The following is a 24,058-nucleotide window of genomic DNA, read 5'->3' as shown; positions in this document are numbered from 1 at the left end:
GTGTGTGTGTGTGTGTGTGTGTGTGTGTGTGTACCTGGCATTCTGTAATGTAGATTTCATTTTCAGTGATATCTTTATCCTTATATAATTCCAAAGTTGAAAAGAATCTCCACTGATTATAATGGTATTCTCCTGTAATCAATAGACTGAGGCAGGAGTATAATGAGTTAGGGACCAGCATGGTCTACACCACAAAAGACTTTAATTCACAATAAACTAAAGGCTTGAGGATGTAGCTCGATAGTAGATCGCTTGCTCTCTGCATGGAGAAGTGAGGAAACTTGCATTTTGAAAGAGAGAAGAGAGGGCTTTCCTTAGGGCAGAGGACCTATCCCTCCTTTGGTCACTCGGATGAGCATACACTGAGGAAGGCAGGACCAGAGATGGGTGAGCTTCCTAACCAGGCTGTTTCTAGACAACAGAATGAGCTTCTACCCAGCTCCAACACCACAATAGCAATGGGTCACAGAGAAATATCTGAATAATGGCTTAGCATAAGCTCACCTATGAGACAAATTCAACAGATGTTTAGAAACACACAAAATGGTTGGGGATTTAGCTCAGTGGTAGAGCGCTTGCCTAGCAAGCATAAGGCCCTGGGTTCGGTCCCCAGCTCCAGAAAAAAAAAGAAAAGAAAAAAAAACAATTTAAAAAAGAAACACACAAAATAAGATAAAGGTGTCCTAATGGTATCCTCAGGATTGAGCTAGTACTTGAGGTGTGAACTGGATCATGAAAGGATAGATAAGGTGCTAGAGATAAGACTAACTTGGGCACATATAGTCGGTCCACTATTATTGAAGGGGTCATAGGAGGAGGAGAAGGGTGAAGGTACATGCAGGATTAGGCAGAGTCACAAGGATCAGTCTCAGCTTATTTGGGGGTCCTGGAGAAGGGGTTTTGGGATTGGCAAAAAAATGACTTGAAGTCAATTGATGGTGTACAAGCTGGCAGTCTTGTGTTCCATTCAAGATAGCTCTCCAGAGATCTCCAGATAGTTCAACTCTTGCAGACCAAAAGCCCAGTCTTTTATTTACATATCAATTCAATTTGTTTATTCAGGTACCCTTTTGGTTATCCCATGAATCAGCATATTAGCCCCTTTATTCTTAGAAGGAAACAACAAGTTCACTTTTTTTTTAACATGGCAAATGAATTCAGAGATCTGTCTGCCTTTATAAGCACAGACAATAAGCCAGCTAGATGGGATCTGGCTCTGAGATCACCATTCTTGCCACTCTGGGCCTAAAGTAGCTCTGTCCCAGGAAGACAAAGAACTCAGGAATCTGCCTGCCTTTGTAAGCACAAACAATAAACTTAGCTGGGTGGGATCTTGCCCTGTGATCACCATTCCCTTAATCTCTTTATCTCCTTAATATTTTTCTGACAAGCTGGCTCATAGTGCACCTGTCCTTGTTCTTTTAAGACCTTGAAGCCCCTCATATAATTCATATTACATTCTTATATTTTTTTTTGTAGTTGAGAAGTTATATAATTTTGAACACATGTTTGCCAAGTTCTTTCCCACAGCCTTAAGGGCTGCCCTGAAGGTCACAGAGTTCAATATTTTGCTGAGACATACCCTCAGACTCATGCTGCTTTTAATAGAGTCATTAACGTTGATGGGGAGAACATTCCTTGATAACTTTGGGAGGGAGAACAGCTTCCAAAGGAGGAACATAAAGTAAATTATGTACATTATTATACAAACAGGCTCTATGTCCACAACAACCCTCAACTCTCATGGAGGCCCAGAGCCTGCTGACTTTGCTCCAGGGGTGGGAACCATGTTATGCTTACTGTCCCTTCCATGGTCATGCTTTCCACATCAATTGAATGAAGCAAATGCCTCAAAGGACTTGGTGAGACACTGTGACCAAGGCAACTTTTAGAAGAAAGCATATTGGGAGGCTTATGTTTTCAGAGGATGAGTCCATGACCATCACAGTGGGAAATATGGTAGCAGATAGGCATGCAAGGCACTGGAATTGTAGCTGGGAGTTCATATCTTGTAACTGGCTCCTAGTCCTCACTCCGTAACATGGCAGCTCTGATGACTAGTTTTATGTCAATTTGACACAAAGTAGAGTCATTGGACTGGGAGGGGGGGAACTTCGGTTGAGAAAAATGGCTCTGTAGTTGTTTGCATAATAATGACCTCCATAAGCTCATATATTGAATGCTGGTCTCTTGTTAAGAGGACTATTTGAGAAAGATTCGGAGGTGTGGCCATATTGGAGGACGGGTGCTCCTGGAGCCAGGCTATAAGGTTGCAAAAGCCCATGTCATTCCAAGCCTCTCTCAGTCCAATGACTCTACTTTGTGTCAAATTGACATAAAACTAGTCATCAGAGCTGCCATGTCACGAAGTGAGGACTAGGAGCCAGTTACAAACAAGAGCCTAAGCAGATGCCAGGGCTAGCCCAGGCAGTGTGATGTGTGAGCCACCACAACCACAGAGGATGGGAAGGAGGGGATGGCAGGAGCTTTTGAGATAATTTCTGACATCCCTTCTAACCTCTAAGAGGCCTTCCAGCACTACGCTTCTCAGCCAGGGGGTGGGAGATGGGTCAGTAGATAAAAGCTTCTCTAGCTTCTGCATGCGACGGCATGCATGTATACACTTACGAACACATGAATGTACGAGACACACTCCATACATTTATAAGGATTAAAATTCTATGTCAACAAAAACACCTTAGACATAAATGTTTATAGCAGCTTTGTTTATAATAGCCAAAACTTTATGTTCTCCAGTGTTTGCAAAGCTGTACTATAGTCACGCAATGAAATACAATCCACCAGTCAGAGAACTGAAAACACTTAAGATCCTGTAGACTTCCCTCGTGGACTAAGTAAAAGGCTGACATTAAGAATGCATGCCATTAACTGTATCGATATGCAATTTTCAAGCCAGCGAAAACTTATCAGTGTTGACAGAAATTAGACTGTTGGTTGCCTGTAGGATAGAGATGAGCTCTGAGGGGTATAAATGGCATGTGGGGGGGGGGGAGTATTAAAACGCTTTAGACTGAAGTGGCAGACAGATGTATACATTTGTCAAAACTTATCAATTGTGCACTTAAAAAATCTGCATTTTATCGGTGTAAATTATACTTCAATAAAGTTGATTTAATAAATCCTCCTCCCACTGAACAGCCTACAGCAAGATTATAGCTTCCAAAGACAAGACAGATGTAAATGTGACAGGCTGCCAAGGCAAACAGCAGCAGCTCTCTCTGCCAACCCCTTGCAGCGGGCAAGCAGCACCCTGCAGGGCATTATTAGAAGAGAGCTGTCCTTTAAGAAATGAAGTGCCTGGCATTAGGGGACACAGTTTGAAAGGGAACGGAACGTCTGCCCAGGAGATAGATATCCCAGTCCTCAGCCATAAAGGGAAGGAAGGAGGATGTAGACACGTCCATAGAGGCACCTGCGGCATAGTCTGGTGTTCACAGGATTCTCCCCTTTTTGGGAAAGAAGAATCCAAGTGTCAAGGGCAGTGAGTGTGGGGCAGAGGCACAGCTCCACACTGCCTCTTGCAATAGCCTGGGGTGCTCTTGTCAGAGCCCACCATTCAAGCAAAGCTGGATCCTTGCATTCACCACAGAAAATAATTGCAGAACCTGACTGTATGGGGCAGAGCTAAGGTTTACTAAAAAAGGGACTTTTTTTTTCTTTCTTTTTTTTTTTTTTTGCACAGAATTAAGTAAAAGCATTAACAAAAGAGAAGTGTTTAGGGAAAGAAGACACACCTAGAGATATGGGTGTGGGCTTCCCAGAGCAGAGTTTCACTTCTGATCTTGGTGGGTTCTAAAGTTATTATTTTTTAAAGATCAGCTAAGGAATTTGAGTGAAATCGCAGAATGGTGAAATCCAGCTAGGATTATAGCTGATAAAATAAACCCCAGCTATCATGAGAGCTGTTAGGAGTTGGGATGCTGGGTTGGGGATTTAGCTCAGTGGTAGAGCGCTTGCCTAGCAAGCGCAAGGCCCTGGGTTCGGTCCCCAGCTCCGGGGGGGGGGGGGGCCGGGGGGGGGGGGAGAAAAGGAGTTGGGATGCCTCCACTATAAACTAAGCTATAATCTTGTTTGGGAGGCTTTTAGAAGGTGTCTGGGAAAGGACTAGGTTACCAAGGCATCAGGCACGGTTAGTTGTTATTTTAATGTTCTCATTTGAAAATATTTTTACGTAAAAGAAACGTTGATTCCCAGCTGGCAGGTGAGGTGCTACAGGCAGGCTTTGAGGCGGGGCCTCCTTTTCCCTCCTGTGCTCCCTCCTGCCTCACAATCAGGTGGAACAGGGAACAGTGTCTTTAGTGGACTGCTTGCTGCTGGTTTGCGATTGCCCATGTGATCCATGGGAAGAGCGGGGAGGGCAACCATGAATCCCAACCAGCTTCCCGGAGAGACGAGGCTGACTAGGGAGGCAGATCAGACCCCGCACATGCTCTTCATAAGCAGTTACAATTAATCTACTTTTCCTTCACAACTGCAGGTTCAGACACTTTCTAGCTATCTATATTCAATTCGTCTTCAGCTGAAAAGCCAAGTGTGTCAACACACACCTGGGGGGTCCCGTGGGACTTATTAAATCAGGATTCTGAGAGTCAGAGTTGCTAAACCCAAATTAATTGCTGCAAATTCCATTGCAGGCGGCCTTCTTTCCGATGGAATGCAAAACGTTAAGCCAAATCCTTTTGTGGTCTCCAGCTCAGAGAAGACGGATGCATCTACACCACCATAACGACAGAGCTGCTGCCTGTAAGCGAGACCACAGAACTAGATCGCCCCACCAGTGGAAAGGAGAAATTCATTGGGAATATGAAAATGCTGGTGGTTAACTCTCAGGTGGAGAGAGAATAGCCAGAGGCCTTTGTGGGAGTTCAGAGCTGCCATGGTTACCTCCTGGGAGGCAGCGAGACGACTAGCAAGAAGGTGAGGAAAGGCCGGCCAGTTATAAAAAGGGGAGAAGTTTAGCTTCAGGGAGGAAGGTGTGGCAGCCAGATAGCCGGGAATTTTAGACTATCAGTGGAGGACTTGAATATGTGTTACAGCTATATGCTAATATAATAGAGAGCCCATTTGCCTGAGGCTGGGGGGAGATAAGAAAGTTTCCTGGTAGTTAGAAACCCATTTCACATGTTTCTAAGGAAGGCTGAGTGTCTCTCAATCTTTCTGTTGATCCTGTCAGAGTCCAGCCTGAACTGAGCTGAGCCCAGACAGTCACTTTTGGACACTGTCAGTGGCACTGCCATTTGAGGCAGTTTGCAAAATTGGAATCTAACACTGCCCATCCAGACAGCTTCATTAGGCCCGTGGTGGGGGGAGGGGTTGGGAGTTGGAATCTAACACTGCCCATCAGGACAGCTTCATTAGGTCCAATGAAAGCTTCCCTGACCTCGTATGCTGATGCTATATGGAATTATTGTGAGATTTGAGGATAGCAGACCCAGTCTAGACCGGGAACCAGCATTTTTTGAGTTCTTTTTATTTATGTGCATGGGTGTTTTGCCTGCCTGTATTGTTGTGCCGATCGGAAGACCCTTCTTCCCATATCCCTGGAAGTTGAGTTACTGACGGCTGTGAGCCACCACGTGGGTAGTAGAACACAGAACCCAGGTACTCAGCAAGAGCTGCAAATGCTCTTAAAGGCAGAGCCATCTGTCTAAGGAACTACAATTGTATCTTCTTTCAAAAGACCAAATTCCAGCATTGGAACTAGTAGTTCCCGCAGCAACTAGTAGCCCGTGTTTGATTCATTTGCTCGCAGCTAGCCAGTAAGTGTTGCTCTAGTTACTCCGTGGCTTCCCCTCAGGCTTGTTTTCGTTCTCTGAACAAAGATTTTATTCTCTACCCAGGAGCTTTCAGGTTCCTCCCCAAGCTTGGGCAAGATGCACATTGGCACTCCAGTGACCCAGAAATCTGATTAAGAGGCAGCTCCAAGAGCATATATGCTGTTCAGAGACTGCACCAAACAAGAAGCCTGACATACAGGACTGGACAGAGACGAAAAGTAGGGCTTTTCTGGCCAGGAAGTTGAGGAAACAATATACTTAAGGAAAGGGTTGGTCCAGCTGTGGTGGGGCAGAGGTTGGGAAGAAGGCGTTGCAAGTTTGGGTACAGCGGGGTTGGGGGTTGGCGCTGCGGTCAGGTGAGGGCGCCTCCTTTGGGTAGCGGCTACCAGCAGCTCTCTGCGACCTAGGCCCTGCGGCTGCTCAGATGCAGGTTTAACTTACTTCTTCAGCAAAAATGTGGACTTAGAAAAGCATCAAGGAAGGTCGAACCTCAAAGGTCAGACGCAGGGTCAAATGTAGAGGCATACAATAGAAGTGCCTTGATCCTGCCCCTGGAGGAAACAGCCTTTTTCCCCCTACCGTATAAGAACACTCATGAAGCCCCTTTTCTGCACTGTTGGGTTCACAGGCTGTGCATTCGGGCCAGCTGCTATTTGGCAGTATGAATCACTGAAATCCAAGCTTCAGAGTTATTTTGATGGCATAAAGGCTGATGGGTTGGATAGCATGCGGCCACAAAAAGAAGGAAACCTCAGAACGGAGATTAACAAGTGGTGGAATAGCCCAAGTGGTGGCCAGTGGACTATGACAGGCATCATAGCTGCAAATGCCCTCGAATTCTGTTTATGGAGAGTGCGGTCCCTGCATCAAACCATTCTCAGAGATTTACATCCAACCCCGCATCAAAGGTTCTTTGTTCTCCGATGTTGCTCTCGAGACCTTCAGCCATTTCTCCTTATTCCACATGGCAGCAACTGTGTATGTTTTGTGGACCCTCTCATCTGGCATGGTGAACACTCTGTGGCAGTGTACCCGTCTGCAGCTGTTATTTCCAATTTTGTCAGTTATGCGTGTAAAGTTGCCACAGAAAGATACGGTCGGTCCTTCACTTGGTGCATCGGAAGCAATCATGGCTGTGCTTGCAGCGGTCTGCACCGAGATCTCGGAGGGGAGGCTCGCTATCATCTTCCTCCTGGTTTTCACCTTCTCAGCGGGCAATGCCTTAAAAGCCATCATTGCAATGGATACAGCTGGGATGATCCTGGGATGGAATTTTTTTGACCATGCAGCACATCATGGGGGAGCTCTCTTTGGAGTATGGTATATCGCATATGGATATGAACTCGTTAGGAAGAACAGGGGGCCTCTAATGAAAATCTGGCACGAAATAAGGACTAATGGCCCCAAGAAAGGAGGGGTCTCCAAGTGAAGCAAAGCTGGCCAGTGTGGCGGTGCATCTGATCCTCGTTGCTTGGAAGAGCCTCAGCATAGGCTGCTCCTGTGATTTAAATGTCTTCGGTACATGTCTCCTTTGCAAATTATGGCAAAGTTGTGAAATAAATGTTTATATCTCTAGTTTATTATTAAAAAAAAAAAAGTTGGGATTGAGGGTAGCCAGCACCATAGACAGTTACCTACTGTGAGATAATTTGACTCACACTCCCCAGCCCCTTCCAAACACTCCAACTGGTCTTTCTTGCTGTATGGAGGGGGGGGGCATCTTTCAAGTGCTCAGGCTAAGAGCCCAGGGGAATATGTGTGAGGTCAGCTGGTTTGTTAAATATAGGTTAACAGCAAGGGCTGGGGAGATAGCTCAGCCAGTGAGTGCTTGACATTGAGGCTTGAGGAGCGAGCTGAATTGACACATTCCAGTTTAAAGCAAAAGGACCTGTTGAAGCAACCAAGATGGCCAGTGTCCTGAGGAACAATGTTCAAGGTTGCTCTTGGACCTCCACACATATGTACACTCTCACAGATGCACTTCTGAATACACATGGACACACACACACATATACACACACACAGGCACATATACACATGCACACACACACACACACACACACACACACACACACACATACACACACTCACACAGATCAATTTGTAAATGCAATGTGATCCCTTCCCTTCTCAGCTTTGTTGGAATAAATCACTTTGAACTGTGATTACTTTGTAAACCGCAGTAAAATGCGGCAGGAGGGCGTGTCTTAGAGGGCCCATGCTGAGGCACCCCCACCCTGAGGTACCAGCCACAGGATCAGTCTAGTATAAAATGCACTCTTTTGGGGCGGGGCATGAGAAGGAGGGTTGAGAAGGTAATAGAGGCAGAGAAAGAGAGGGGACACAAAGAGAAGAGAGAAAGAAGAGAAGAAGCTGGCAGCCAGGAACATGTGAAGAGAGAGGGTGAGGGAGGGAGAGAAAAAGAGAAAAAGAGAGAGAGGGAGGGGGGCAAAGAAAGGCCAGATAGAGAGAGAGGGGGGTCAGAGAGGACTAGAGAGAGGCCAAACAGTCCTTTTAGAGCAAGCCAGGCTCCTACCTGGCTGTTGCTAGGTAACTGCTAGGCGGAGCCTAGAAAAAAAATGCTAAGAGTGAGACCAAATAAAATCTTCCTTTTTAGCATTTATGTAACCCATCAGTACCAAGGACCCGATGGATCTGTGCTGATTGATATTGGGTAGGGTTCCAGATGGAGAAAATGAGGGCATCCCCAGTCTTTGAATCTTTACTGTTGTTTTCCATGGTGGACCTATTTCTTAGTTCTCCACTCAGTGGCAATCTCTAGTCCACTCCAATGTCCACGTTCTGTTTTCCATTTAACTATGTGTTTCAGGTAACATGCTGCCGGCAGCAACAGTGCAATCCACACATGCAGAAACAGAGGCACTACGAACTTCCATGTCTGCCCACAACCAAGAAATCAGTATCCGATACATTTGCCCACTGCAAACTGAAGTTTGCAGGTGATGTATGACCATCATTCCTGAGAGAAGAAATACCAAGTTCAACCACAGGAAGTAACCACTGTTAACTACTCAGAGATGGTGTCTGACTCAAGTCTTTTAAAGGAAGGTAAGTTTGTTTCAGCTCACAGTTCAGGGGATACAAAAGTCTAGCTGGGTGGGAAAGGCATGGTGGCAGGGAACCAGGTCTGTGACGGCAGGAAGCTTCGAGCTCACATCTGCTGTAGATCAGGAAGAAAACAGGTAGAATACTCATGTGCTTTCATGGCTCTGTCCTTTTCCCTGCTTACCCCATCAGAAAGTGTAGCTCACCAGCCCTCTAACTACTTAGGAATGTTAGGACCTTGGCAAGCAAAGCTAGTGTTAACCTAGAGCTATTCCTAGGAGCACCCGTCAGACCTCAGTGCAAAGAGAGGCATTCGCAGGGACCAGAACAAGTTGAGGAGACAGACTAAGGTTGACAGAAACTGGGACAGGCTTTGCAGAGTAGCCTGCTGGAAAGGGAGAGCTATGCGAAGGAAGAGCTCAGGAACTCCGCCTTAATGTTCCTTAGAGACTCAGACCCTAGGCTGCGTATTTGTAGGATGGAATCCAGGACCTGGCAAGAACTGCTGTCTAAAGGCCATGAGGTATACAAGCCTCAGGACTCACACGTGTCTGGTGGGTGTTCACTTCTAACCAGCCAGAGGGGAGACCGTGTTAAATACCTATAGCGTGTAGCAAAGACTTTATGAGGCCATAATATTGCACTGAGACTAACCCCTAGGCTACTTCAGGACCCCAAATCAGAGTCTAAGAAAGAGTCTAAGAGAATGAATTTGATCATCCAATAACTAAACTACAAGCCTAAATCCAATTCTGTTTAAAGAAAGGCGTCAAAATCCAGATGCTCAGTAAAGTAACATTTTACAGGGTCTAGTAGGATACAATCTGAAATGAATGTTAAGCCGGATGTAAAGCGCAGTGCCCTATAATCAGAGGGGAATGGAGGGTGGAAACAAAGACCGAGATCCTGAATCCTGGATTTATTTTTGTCCCTTATCCAATCCCCCTTTTAATGAGCAATTGATTTTAGCTCTGTCAGCCTGTCTCGATATGAAGTTACTCTGTTTATTCCCAGATGATGTTCTTGACATCTAATTAGCTAAACATTTACCAAAGCTCCTCGGATGCCTGCTGACAGCTACTTTCTTGAAAGAGCCAAGAACCTGGGCTTGCCTGGATTAGATGAGGTGTAGCTCACCATGACACATGTGGGAACAATACATAGATGGATTCCTTCCACATAGGTCATTTGTCCATTTTCTTCTTAGCCCCGGTAGGTTTTGTTCGTATGTCCCCAAGCTACACTCCGCCATTTACCTGCTGTGATCACAAAGCAAAGAAAGCTACGAAGTAAACACTGACTAACTCCCACAAGACACATGGGGACACAGGGGGCTTCATTTAAATGGTGCTCTGCTTTTCTCTGTGATCCATGGGGGATTGTGAAAAATTGTTTCCTTTTCTTTCGTGAGCACGTTAAAAAGTGTCCCAACATTCATTCAATAGCTATGATTTTTACTCATAGCAAACAGCCCAGCCTAGCGAGCCTGCAGAAGGCAGTGGTCACCTGGCTGGAGAATGGACCGCTCTGTAACCAGGAGGGTGGATGATGTAAGTCTCCATTGGAGCTTCTAAGTAGTAGACTGGGGACATAGGCCGTGTTGTTTTATTTTTAAAAGTCCAATTCAAATGTCAGTTTTTATTTTAAATACGTAGATCCTTGCTTCCAAAGTAAGTCAGTCTCTCTCTTTCTCTCTCTCTCTCTCTCTCTCTCTCTCTCTCTCTCTCTCTCTCACACACACACACACACACACACACACACAAACACACACCCAAACATGTACACATAAAGCCCCACTAAAGCACACACATATACAACTCTTTCCACAAATACAAAACCCTCACATACACATGCAAATATACATAAAAGCATACAAAAACATAACCCATAAACACACATGCATACACACACACACACTCCATCCCCCAACATTGCTCATTATGTGTAGCACTGTATACCAAAGTGACAAGGAGTCAGGGTCACTCTCTGACTCTGCTGGCACCAAGTTGCAGGACCATACAATAGGTACAGGTGCTATTATGCTGTGTATCCAGAGTTTAGTTGTCCCCTTCAAATCTCTTATCCATGTCCCTATGTGGGTGGTAGGGCTCTGATCCACAATGGCCCTGTACTGTGAGACCCTGTAACTGTTCTACCATCCCAGGACATTATCCAGGGCCAGCCACACAGGGCTGCATGCAGGCACTAATTAGAAGGAAGCTGGGGTTGTTTGCTAGATGATGAGGGGGAAGTCAGTGATTTAATTCTGCCCACTCTTCTTCCCTGTGGGGTTTCTGAAGGGAAGCAGTGACCTCCTCATGGGTACAAAGCTTTCTCCAGATACATGTTCTGTTGTAGCTGCCACTCTGGACTCTGCTGGACTCCTCTGGTCTCTGCTGAAGTCCAAGAAGCATTTGTTTCTAAGGGGCTTAAGCGAAGTCGGGCACGCCACTGGGGCTGCTGTTCTTTCTCCTGGAACCTGTGTGGAGCACAGAAGCCAGTTCTCTAGCAATCTTAACATTTCCCCAGATGTCTGGCTTCCTCTCTCAAACATGCCACCTGTGTGTTTGGTCTCTGCCAGCATGGCTCCAGACGGGAACTCCCCACCTCACTGGGAAGCCTGTTTCTCTAAGAAGAAAGCTTAAAAATGAACAGACTCCCTCTTCACTACCTCTTGGTTCCTTCTTCCTTTCACTGTGTAAGACACAAGTCAGCTGGGATTTCTACACGGCGGCATTAGATATGCCAGTCTCTGACGCGGTCCTGGTAAGCACGCGCTAAGGCTGGCCTCCCATTGCTCAAGTGTGGTGTTGATACAAACTTCCGCTCATCTAGTTTTCTGTCCTTGTTCTTGCTTTTTCCTTCTTTCCTCCATTCTTTCGTCTCCTCCCTCTCCTCCTTCTCCCTCCCTCCAACCCTTTCTTCTTTCTTTTTTCACTTTCTCATTCCCCTGTTTCCCTCTCCTTTCTGTACCAATTTCCTTCCTTCCTCCCTTCCTTCCTTCCTTCCTTCCTTCCCTCCTTCCTTCCCCCCTTCCTTCCTTTTACTCAAAACATACAATTTGGAAACATCACTCAAGAACACTAACTAGTGTGTGCCTTGAGGAGTCCCTTAGGTGTTTTTGGAAGTTCTTGGAGGCAGTCTGCTCCTAGCAGAACTGTGGGCCCTCCTTACTGCAGAGCCAGGTGACGAGTGTGCTGCGGTGTCATTTCTGCCCTCAGATGCCAGCACCGACTGCAGCCACCCCTCAGATTTCCATTTCACAGCACAGCTCTTTCTTCTGTGCACAAAATGGAGCTGAGACTCAAGACAGCTACTTGACGGCACACGGGTGACAAACACGTGGATTTAAAGTATCTGATAGAATAACTGATAGGAGTGAAAGCACTCCATTGTCACGGCGCTTTCTGGCCAGCGTCCCAGGACCCCACATTGTCTAATGTCCGATGTCACCTCTGAAGGCACACAAAGCCCAAAGGTATCTGCCTGATAAGTAGGGTCACTTCTGTTTTCTTTACCAGATGTTAGGATCCACACATCTTGCTGTCTGCCAACAGGTGGATATGTCACTAAGACAGAAAGTCTTCTAATCTGATTTCTGTCTCTGTGATCAATACAAAGACCCAAAGCAACTTTGGGAGGAAAGGGCTTGTTTTAGTGTATTTGCTATATATCCATCATTGGAGCTGAGGCACAAGCTTGAAGTGTAAACCATGGAAGGAAGCTGCTTTCTGGCTTGTTCCCTGTCTACTCAGCTACCTTCCGTATATATCCCAGGCCCAACCGGCTAGGGATGGGACTGCCAATGGTGGGCTGGGCCTTCCTACATCAACTATCAATTAAGAAACTTCCCCATAGACATTCCCACAGGACCATCTGATTTGGTCAATTCTTTATCTGAGGTTGTCTCTTCCCAGGTGACTCCAGTCTCTGTCTAATGGACAAAAGTTACTCAGCATAGGAGACTGCTTGTGTCCTCGAGGCAGAAGTGTTTTCCGGTCCCCCTTACTCACTGCTCTCCTCTTCTGGAACCTACCCCCACTCTTCACTCTGCCAGCTCCATCTTCTGGGTTTTTGGCTCCTGTGTTGGCCTTCAGCTCTTAGTGCATCCAGCTGTTTTTGGAGTGTTGCTACATATCCTTGAGAGAAACTGGACAAAACCAATTTACAAATGGGATTTAAAGTGTGTCACCATTGCTTGTGCTGTTTTGATGGTGTATTAACTGGCCTTCTCCTCCCTTATCTTTTTTCACTCCCCCCCTCCCCCGCCAGGTTCCATCAGAGGAAAAGTGGGTTTAAATGTAGGCTTATTTATTTATTTATTTATTTATATAACCGATACTTGGGGGAAATTGGACTTCCATGTCCCTATACTTTCCAAAAATGACATAACGAGCATCAATGACAGGCTAACATCACAGCTCTGAGCCATCAGAGCAAATTGCCGTTGCAGCCCAGCTGTGCCCAGGGTCTCTCGCTCGGAAGGCAGGCTCAAGACTGCAAACCAGTGCGCAGCAGCATTTAGCATTCAGCTCACATCACCCAGACTGAAACGCAGCGTGCTAATGACAGAGAGAGCTGAATGCCACGAAGTCCCCGCTGTACTGGTTCTAAAACCAGCTGGATGCACTGGGAGCTGAAGGCGGACACAGGAGACAAAAAAAAAAAACCTCGAAGGTATGGAGCTGGCAGAGTGAAGAGTGGAGGTAGGTTCCGGAAGAGGAGAGCAGTGAGTAGCTCGGGCATGAACACACTTTGGCCTTGAGGACCCAAAGCTAAAAGTAGTTCTTGCTTGGCTCAACCCCGTGGGCTGAATGATCTAATTACATCTAACCAAGGAAAACAAAGAATTGCATCAGTTCAAACATCTGAGAAGCCAAGGTCATAGCTATCCACTGGCACAGCTGGGTCCGGAATCCAAAAGAGGCCATCTGTTCCTTTCCCCAGTATTTGAGTTCTGGCTTCTTCACTGCATGCTTCATCCACAGGTGGTAGATCTATTCTACCAGGAGGAGGGAAGATACACCCACTTTGGGTAGCACCATTATCTAGGCTGAGAATTTTAAACTAAGAAAGAGTTGATAAAGAGAGCTGGGCATGGTGTCCATGCATTAATTCATCACTTTCTGCTCTTGACTGTGGATATAATATGTCCAGCAGCTTCACATTTCAGCTGCCTTGAGATCCCCACACAGTGATGGAATCTGGAATTGTGTGAGCCAAATAAACCCTTTCTCTCTAAAGTTGTATTGTCAGGGTATTTACCACAGGGACAGGAAAGGAAACAGGCATTCAGCATCATCTTTTCCATGACTTCAGCCCACCTGTTGGCCACACCCCTGCCTAGCTAGGGCTTAGCAACTGAGGACATGGGGTCAAGGGAGGCCTAGAGAATGGGCCCAGGAAGCTTCCCCTGACAGAACTCTGATCAGCAGCAAGGGAAACCCAACCAAAATGCCAATTCATTCTCCTGACATTCATGGATCTGCTAATGAGTGTTCAGAATAATTATTCCTACCTTCGAGCTACCCACAGAATAAAAGGCGTGAGTGTAAAAAATAGCTATATGGGTTTCAAAGGTCTTTCTTATTGAAATGACAAAGTGGAGAGGTTCCTTCCTCTGTCCCTGGATAATGAGATCGCATCCATGAATTTCAAGAAATGTCTTTCTCCCAGAGGCTCTTTGTTCCACAAAAGAGCTGGGTGTTCAGTGTTAGGGGGGCTGATGAAGTTCCAGAGCAGCCTGCCAAACTTGAAGACAGAGACATGCCCACAGAGACACTAAGAGAGGGAGAGGCACGTACAGAGATAAATGAGCACAAAAGTCACAGGCACACGGCAATATACAGGATACCAGAAAAACAAACACTCACAAACAAATGAAGCTGGAAACGGGAAGAAAGCAGCAATGTTAAATCTTGAGTTTTATGTTCTATCTGGCATGTTGTAAATGATGGTGAGTTAAAGCAGTCGCCAGACCACTTAGATGCGTCAGAGCTGTCTTGATCCCTTTGGAGGTCGAATGACCCTTTCATAGGGGCCACCTAAGACCATCGAAAACACAGATATTTACATTATGATTCATAACAGTAGCAAAATTACAGTTATGAAGTAACCGTGAAAGTAATTTTATGGTTGGGGTCACCACAGCATGAGGAACTGTACTAAAGGGGTCACAGCGTGAGGAAGGGCGAGAACCACTGCTTTAGAGGACAGGCAGTTTCACTTGCAGACCTTTTTAAGGCAGTCACTCCAAGCGATTTTGATCTGTAGCCACCCTTAATCTCCTGACACATCTTTGCAGACACTTGCTGGCCTGAATTTGGTCTCTCCCCATCCTTTTGGTGTTGCTTAAAATCTAGATGGTCTCTTCCTGGGTTTATAGGTAGATTTGCTATTGTCAGGTGTGTGTGTGTGTGTGTGTGTGTGTGTGTGTGTGTGTGTGTGTGTGTGTGTGTGTGTGTAACAGTAATTATTGAAGAGAAGGTCAGGAAATTGAGAAAACATGGGAGGACTAGGGACAGGGAGAGGTGGAAATGATATAAACACAGCACTCATGTATGGAATTCTCAAAAGTTTAGAAAGAAAGCTGCACGTCATCTGCTAGGACAGGGGAACTGAAGAGGAGGAACCTGCTGCAGAGCAGAGTGGGGGCCATGCCTTTGGAAGGCAAACTTTGCCTTTCTGCCCCTTCTCTCAGATGTCAGACACAAGGGTTCTGATGAAACACATGCTTTTGCTTTGGAAATCCCCTGGAAATGAATGACCTTGGATAGGAAGCTGTGGCAGTTTGAATGAGAATGGTCTCCAGTGGGCACATATATTCGAATGCTTGGTTCCTGGTTGGTAGATCTGTTTGGGAAAGTTTAGGAGGTGTGGCCTTGTTGAAGGAGTGTTGCCACTGGAGTGGGGTGGGCTTTGAACTTTCAAAAGTCCGTGCCGTTCCCAGTTAGCTTGCTCTCTGCCTCATACTTGTAGATAAGGATATAAGCCCTCAGCTATTGCTTCAGTGAAAAGCCTGCCTATTCTCCCATGTTCTCCACCAAGATGGCCATGAACTGATACTGAAACGCTAAATCCTCGAGTTAAACACGTTTTAAAATAAGTTGCCTTGGACAAGGTGCTTTGTCACAGCAATAGGAAAAAAAAAACTAAGAGAGTAGAATGAACAAGTTAGGTGACAACATAATTCAGAAATTAAATGTATAGCTTTTGAAGAGAGACTGCTGGATTCAAATCTGTGTCCTCAGCTCTAGGGCTGTGTATTTGTGTGTTTTTGTGCCCCCTTTCCCTGGAGATAATAGCACTTTTCTCTCTGGGCCAATCTAACTAAGACAGGTAACTCTGGGAGGCAATGTCAGAGTGAGGCAGCTGCTGCTGTAGTTATTTCCCCTTAAGCTCAGAAGCCTTCAAGAGCAGCACCCTGCATCCTCCCCACAAGTCAACTCTGGTGTCTCTGACCTACCAAGTCTTCATCCTTTCCAGAGGCTGGGTGTCTACTGAGGGGAGCCAGCTGTATATGGACAAGGCACTGGGCGTCCACTACCGCAGACTCTATCAGTCTGGTGAACTTTGCAGAGCACAGTGTGTGTGATATGAGGCTGTGGTGGACAGAGCAGCCATCAGAGTCCAACCTCGCTTCTCTTAACGTCATCTCTGGGGCAGCATTTTTTCCAGTCCTTGCCTGCCTTGGCCAGGATGTTCACAGGCCTGGAAAAGGATAGAGAAACCTCCCCAAGGAGGACAGAAATGAAATAGGAGGATCGGAGGGACTCTGGAATTAGGGAAACATGCACATCCTCTCTGCGGTGCTGCCTGTACTAAGACAGTCCAACGCTGTTCCAACATCTAAGACCAAGGCTGGTTGACCTGGGCCAGACTCCTGACTTTTGAGAACTCAGGAGATTTGGCAACACCAGGCTAGGCTTCCTGTTTGGCAAAGTCAACCTGGAGCTATAATGTCTAAGCCCCACTTCCCAGGTATGTGCTTACTGGTGCTCTGGTCTCCTTGGCTCCTGATATCCCCGGTCACCCTGTTTTCTGTATTCCTATCCCAGCCTCTCATGATGCCTAATCTGGAACTGCAACCTCTTATATGTGCTCTGAGCAGGTTACCTAGAAGAGGGCGAAGCTTATGGTTCCTAGCTTCCAGGGTGAACCCTGACTCACACCCTGATCCCCGCCCCCAGCCAGACTGAGCTCTAGTCACCCCTCCCCCAAGCCCTCCATGTTCGGAACGGGACAAGAGGCACAAGTGTCGCTCTCCAAGCCGCCTTATTTGTGCATCATGATGTTACAGTTCCTTCACCTTAATCGAGTGTGGAATTAAACATACGGGTCTAAAAAAATGCCTGCCTTTTGTGAGCTGGCTTAGACCATTAATTACCGTTCCTAAGGATCTGGCTGCATGCTTCATGCTATTACGTCCTTTGCAATTTTAATTACATTCTAATCAAAGCTTTTACATGGCCCATTTTAGGGCTTTCAGTTTAATTATCAGCATTAACAATATTCTGCTGTTGCTTTACAGAGCCCTTCTGGCCATTTATCTTTAAATGTTAAGTATTTATATAAACGGACACCTCGTGGTCCAGAATTTTAAGTGGCCATCCACTGAAGTATAATTACTCTCCCTCTTTCTCTCTGGCTGAAATTGCAGAGCCAGGTTAAAGCTAGGATCAAATCAAGCTCAAGGACTCAGTTTTTGAACAGTGTCACTTTTTCTTGCATTTGTATTCCTGCCTTTGGATCTGAAAATTTTAATTTCAATTCAGATATTAATTTTTTTAAGTTTCATGTGGATTTTCCCCCCTCTGGATTTAAAATTGTGTCTTATGAACTAGCACTTTTTGTTTCATTTTCTTTTTAAAATACATTCGTGTGCTATGTGAGTGAGTGTGTGTGTGTGTGTGTGTGTGTGTGTGTGTGTGTGTGTGTGTGTGTGTGTGTGTGAATTCCGTGGAGCATGAGTGCCAAGCAGAGGACAACTTGCAGGAGTTGGTTTTCTCCTTCAACCAAATAGGTCCTGGGGATCAAACCTGACCCGGCAGTGAGTGCCTTTACCCGCTGAGCTGTCTCACTGACCCTTACGTTCATTTTCAGGATTGTTTGTGAATGTGACTGCTGGGATGCTTTTTGAAATCTAAGCTTTGACCTGGGTGATAAGTTCATTTAGGCTTTCACCTGCCTCACCCCTACCATTTAGCAATCGTGTGGCTCTGTATCAAACCTACAGCCAGAGAGAACAGCTGGAGAGGGCCACGCTGGGGGCTGGGAACAGGTGGTACATGAGTGCCATGTACAGCGGGTCACAGAATCGTATTGTGATGCCTCTCCCTGGACTGCTGATCCCAAACCTGCTCAGCTGATGATTTAGACACACGAGTCTCTCAAAGTGCAGTCTGTCACATTAGCTGCCAGAATATGACATCAAAGACGTAGCACCTTGCACAGCAACCAAGCCCAGCAATCTGGAAATCTGGAGCAGAGTGAAGGGATTGCTCTCAGCTTTGAAAAGACCACACTGGCTGGGAGCTCAGCCTGGAAAACATCAGTGTTAACCGGCTGTAGTCAACAACGAGAAGAGCCCCGTAGAGAGAGCAGCTCTTTTTCCTTTCCTCCTTCTCCCAGGGCCTGCAACCAGGTTACGTTGCCATCAAAGACCCCTTAGAACAGAGCTGTGCAACATGCAACTCTCAGAAGGGTAAGACACCTCACTGTCAGTTTGTATTTCCACTGTTCCCCTACTCGATCCCACAAGGGAAACCACAGAGCTGACTTACTCTCCTGAGAGACAGTTCACTTGGTCCTCTGTGCATTCGTTGCAAGGACAGAATTACATCTAGAAGTGGCTCCCCAACCTCCACTTCAAGGTGGTGACAGTTTTGCACCTAGAACCTGAGGCAACCTCCCCACACAGGCAGCCACTTGCTTCCAAGCTTAGAATGACCCAGTGACAGAGACTATTTTGGACCTCACCTCAAAACACATCATGACACCTGATAACTTTTGCTGATTGATGGCCAACACCAAGCCTTCTAGGTGGGACTTTATTATGTTTCACAACATGAACACAGGAGGGTGGGTGCTACAGCAAACACCTCAGGTAAAGGAATCACGGCATGAGCAAGCATGCCCACTCCGCCCTTGGATCCTCCTTCCTTGTGCATGGGTCTCTCAGAGACTGGTCCTGGTGTCCCAACTTTACAAAGTCAAAGTGTTGAAAGGAGACATAGAGAGTGGCAAGAACGCCATCCACAAAACGGAAGCTGAGGGGACTTCGGAGTAACTGATGAGAGGATCACATGACAGGAAATCCGTTCTACTGTGTTATGACATCAGGGTAGAAGAATGAGCCAGGGGCTCAGCGTCCACTCTTCCTTAGACACCCGTCATACGGGGCCCTCGGTGATCCCCTCCAGGGGCAAGCTGGGTGCACTGTCGGCTGTAGGCCTCTCCTCCTTCTTCAGTGAGGTGGGCACTCGGAGGCTGACATACGGTTTGTGGCATGCTGTGTTGGCCAGAGGAGGGTAATGCTGTCTGTAGCAAATATAGGCAAAAATGAGGCCAATCACTCCTCCAACAAAAGAATCTAGTCAGGAGAGAGGAAGTGGGAAAATGGTTATTATTCCTTCGTGTGGTCAGCCCGGAGTTCCCATAAAGTTCTTTTTCCAGTTGCCCAAGATGCTGGATTGCTTTCAGTCTCTCCAACCCACCCCCCAACCCACTTTCCTGGAAGACCAAAGGGAAAAGAGCAAGCTGGAGGTGCAAATCATGGTGGTCTCTGCAAATTGCCATCATTTCTGGCATTTAAATGCTAAAACCCAAGGATCTAGACTAGTGAAACGGCTCAGCAGGCAAAACACCTCTTGAGAGGCCTGATGGCCTGAGTTCTATTCCCCAGCACCTACATAAAGACAGATGGAGAGAACAAATGTATGCCTTGCCCCCTACACTCCTCCCACACATAATTTTTGAAAAATCAAGGACTTAACTCTACACCCCTCCAACACACACACTTCTTTAACTCATACCTGAGCATTGCATGAGGTCAGACTGGTATTCTAGATTTTTTCAGGGTAACTGAACTCTGGAAGAAGAACCCTAGCCATCTCTCTCACATCTGAACACCTCAGCGAGGCTGACATTTATTTTTCCTAGGCCAATCTTACCGGAGTCTTTTGATCTTTCTAGTGAGCCACGAAACCCTAACAGGTGTTCTGGTCACTGCCTTACCATAAGTGGTTTCTCTGGGATGAAATAAACCCTCAGAGGCCCGTGGTGAATAAACCTTTAACAGTCTTTGAGGTGTGGCAAACTCTTTAGAGGTCTGTGAAAAGGAGCCTGATCCCTCCAAAGAGCTGTGGGTATCTCCAAGATGAGGTGATGGTGGTGCAGAACAGATGAAGCAACACAACTCCCCTCAGGCAAAGATGGGCCTCAAACATGGCCCTCATCTACTCAATAGAGACACCATAAAGACGGCCTACCCATCAGCCCTCAGTGTGTGCGGTGCACACCCAAACTGTCTCTACAGATTGTTTCTGCCCAAACATACTGACACAGTGAAACCTCCCACAATAAAAGAAATCTGAAATTCAGGCCCAGTCACTGCCCTGCTCAGCTGTTACCCTCTCAGGGTTCCACCTACATTCTGGTTAGCTTGTGGAACTGTGCACACTACCTACAGGCCATTGGAAGCACCTCCATTTCCCCCAGCATTCCAGTTAAATTCCACTGCTGTGAATAGAACGGGCCAACATCTTGCTGCTCATAGCACACTTAACAAATACCATGACCGAAAGCAACTTAGGAGAGGGAAAAAAAGGTTTACTTCAGCTTATAGTTTCAGTTTATCATCACAGAAGGAACATGAAGCAGAAACATAGAGGATCATTGCTTGAAGACCTATTTTTGGCCATCTCTTTTTATACAACCCAGATTATCTGCCTAGGGAATGGTGTCACCCAGAGTGGGCTAGGGTCTTCTACCTCAATTAACAATCAAGATATTCCCTACATGTACATGAATATAGGTCAATATGATCTGGGACATGCTTTAATTGCAGGCACCCTTTCAGGTGACTCGGCTATATTTAGTTGACAGATAAAACAGACTAGGATACTATTACCCTAAGTCTGTAGCCTATACTGGTCTAGGGGCCATGTAAACCCTGACAGTTTCATTCTATACTTGGTAACCATGTGACTTTCTGAGGTCCTGGCCTTCAGAATGCAACAGGCCTGTGAGATAAAGGCTATGTCCACTTTGGGTCAGACAAGGAATAACTGCTTCCACACTTCTCGGGAAGCCAGACACTGTAGTCACCTCAGCTTAAGTCAAGCTAATTACCTCTTACTTACTAAAAGACCATATTGAGTTGTTGTCAAAGCCTTGTATCTTTCCAGAAAATGAACCTCTTCATGTAGCTGTGTGAGTTTGTGTGCTACCAGCCATTGCTGGTCTTCTTAAGCATCTAGACTCTACCTTGATCTATCAGAATATAAAAATTATTTTCCCATTTTTAAAATGTATTTAGTACAGAAATGTACATGTGCGCATGTGTATACGTGCACGCCACAGTTACTGTGTGTTAGAGAACAACTTTCAGAAGTAGGTTTTCTCCTTTCCACTATGTAGGATCTGAGGATCAAACTGAGGTCATCAGGCTTGGCAGCAAGCGCCTTCATCTGCTGAGCTAGTGCGTCTCCTGACCCTATCAAAAATTTTAAGGATGGGCACAAAAATCACTATCCTCTATAGAGCCAACCACTGCTACTATCAATATTTATAGTTGGCTAGTAGGCAAACACAGTCTTCTGAAACATATACTTTTAAGTTCTTCCAAATAAATTAGTACATGGAATTTTATTGATCTATAATATGAAATATGAAAAACACCAAGCATGAGAGTGCTTGTATTCTAGAAATTTCTAAGACAAAGCATGGACGTCGAGGGCATGTGGTGATTAGCTGCTGTTCTGATGATCCGAGTATGGAGTCCGGACACAGCAGCTGGTGAACTTCCTTTACCTGCAAGGATGGCACTGCTCTTCTGCTCACTGTGACTGCCACTGCTGCCAAAGAACCGAGAAGGCCCTGTGTCACTCAGAGCTGCTACTGTGCCTCTGCCACCTACTCCAGCCATGTCTCCTCCACTCACAATCTCTACCTGTACCTGCTTCTTTCTTGGCTGCGTAGAAGCAGTTTCCATCCTGCGCTCAGAAGAGGATCCTTCTCATTCCTCTCCTGTTCAATTCCTTTCCATAGTTCAACACCTAACTCATTATCCTTGTACAATGAAGCCTAGGTACACACCCTAGCTTCCCCTCCCCACTCCCGGGCTCACCATTTGAGTGCTGAATAATGGTAAACTTTACCATGGTAGATGGCTAACACTAGTCTCAGAACTCTATGGGGACAAGGGCTGTGTGTGTCTTGTGCGTTGCTGACCCCTCAATACTTGGCCAGCCTCTTGCTGCTCAGAGTAGAATTAAGATTGTTGACGGAGGTGAATGCACAGTCAGGTTAGATCGGACTGTTGCTCTGTGTATCCTTAGGTGAGTGAGCCCCTGGACCCTGTGGTCCTCTGTCACCCTGTTGGTTATAGCTGAGTAAGGAAAGCACATGGCCCTAAAGAGTTTTTGTTGGCCTCCTGAGTGTGAAAGAATAACTTAAAAACAAGTGATTCTAAGTGGACAATGCAAGATGCTGAGGAATGGTCACCGCTTCAGATGCACTACAAATGAACGGAGTGGGGCTTCCTGCAGTCTGATGTAAAGGCCAGCAACACATACAAGGGTCTGTTTGTCCCCGGTGAACAGCTGTCAAGATGTAAAGTGGTGGACTGAGAGATGCTAGTGGAACTAAGCAGTGGGTGTCAGGGACTAGCCGGTCCCCATCCACGCCCAGGGCCTAGTGGGTGCACCTGGACATGGCTGCACACTTATTCACTACTCTCACCCTGATTCAAGGATATCCCTGAGGTAGAATCTCTGAAACACTGCGGCCCCTGCCAGGATGAGTCACTTCACCTTCCTGAGCCTTGGCTTCCTTATCTCAGATGGAGATGAAGTCCCAGTGTTCTCCTCACTGACCGTGACAATAATTTCTGCTACAATTGCTAAAGTCGATGCCACAGGGACCTAAAAGCAGCTATCCCCACCCTGCTCTTCTCATATCCAGTACTTCTGAGGGGTTCCTTGATTCTTCACCATCTTTCTTCCTACCCAGTGAGCCAACAGTTATTTGTAACCTTAGGAACACAGCCATGTTTTTATAGCACTTTATTTTACTTTTAAATGAAGTATTTTTTAACAAAAGATTAAGAGTGTGTGTGTGTGTGTGTGTGTGTGTGTGTGTGTGTGTGTGTGTGTGTGAAAGAGGGAAAATTGCAGGATTTGTTTCTTTCCTTCCATCATGTGTGTCCTAGAGAACAAACTTAACTGTCAGACTTGGCACCAGGAGCCTTTACCCACTGAGCCATCTCTCCAGCCCTTTTTAACATTTTAAATAAACTTGGAAAACATGTGTCACCCAAGAACCTATAAAGCAGTGTATACTATGAATTCTTGAACAGGGCTTCAAGGCACAGGTAGCATTGTGGAATGAAGCAGCAGCTTGAATGAAGTGTTTCCTCATATAATCTCTGAATAACAGTCCATAAAATGTTAGAAACTTTTCTAGTTCAAGGTCTCGGCGCTGAGCTATTACATCGCTTTATTATCTTGTCCAAGCTCAGGGAACATTCCCACCGGGTGTTATTTTTATGAGCATCTAAAATAAACCACAAAACCTAACCTGCATTTGAGCCATTGACTATCAAACGGACCAAAGAGCTAAGTCTACAAATGACAGCGTCTGGCTCCTCTATGGCCCAGCATCTCAAGAGAAGGGTCATTGACTGAAGCCATCTAGCAATTCCAGGTATACGCTTCCTGGGCTCACTGATGTAGCAGCATGTAAGGAACTGGTGATGCCAAGCTAGTTCCTATTGGATGGAGCAAGTGAGAGGCCTGAGAGTATGGGAAACAGCAGAGGCAAGGTGGAGTCTTCTCTAAGCCACAGTCCCTCAGAGATGTGTTTATTACCAAGGTGTGAACAAAAAAATATCTTCCTTTCTGGGGAGCTTGTCATCAAGGGCTCAAGTAACTACTGCTGTTTTAATTAACTCACACTCACAACCTGTTGACAGA

At 46.1% G+C, this 24,058-nt stretch overlaps 1 protein-coding gene and 1 pseudogene across 4 annotated transcripts in view; one reads left to right on the top strand and one right to left on the bottom strand.

Annotated features, from left to right (window-relative positions):
• Positions 1-5,840: 5,840 nt before the first annotated feature.
• On the top strand, positions 5,841-7,365 carry Parl-ps1 (presenilin associated, rhomboid-like, pseudogene 1; annotated as a pseudogene).
• An 11,532-nt stretch (positions 7,366-18,897) lies between these two features.
• The window catches only part of Plpp4 (phospholipid phosphatase 4), a 131,992-nt gene continuing 126,831 nt past the window's right edge, over positions 18,898-24,058 (bottom strand). For 3 of the 4 annotated variants that reach the window (XM_087560205.1, XM_087560213.1, XM_087560209.1), the window contains one exon: positions 18,900-19,455. In XM_087560205.1, the coding sequence (XP_087416331.1) occupies positions 19,256-19,455 (200 nt within the window). In that variant the 3' untranslated portion in view covers positions 18,900-19,255. 4 annotated transcript variants of the gene reach the window in all.

Source organism: Rattus norvegicus, chromosome 1 (assembly GCF_021556685.1).
Source record: "Rattus norvegicus strain SHRSP/BbbUtx chromosome 1, alternate assembly SHRSP_T2T, whole genome shotgun sequence".
NCBI lineage: Eukaryota > Metazoa > Chordata > Mammalia > Rodentia > Muridae > Rattus > Rattus norvegicus.
Note: the sequence above shows the minus strand (reverse complement) of the source record. Positions and strands in the feature narration are given on the sequence as shown.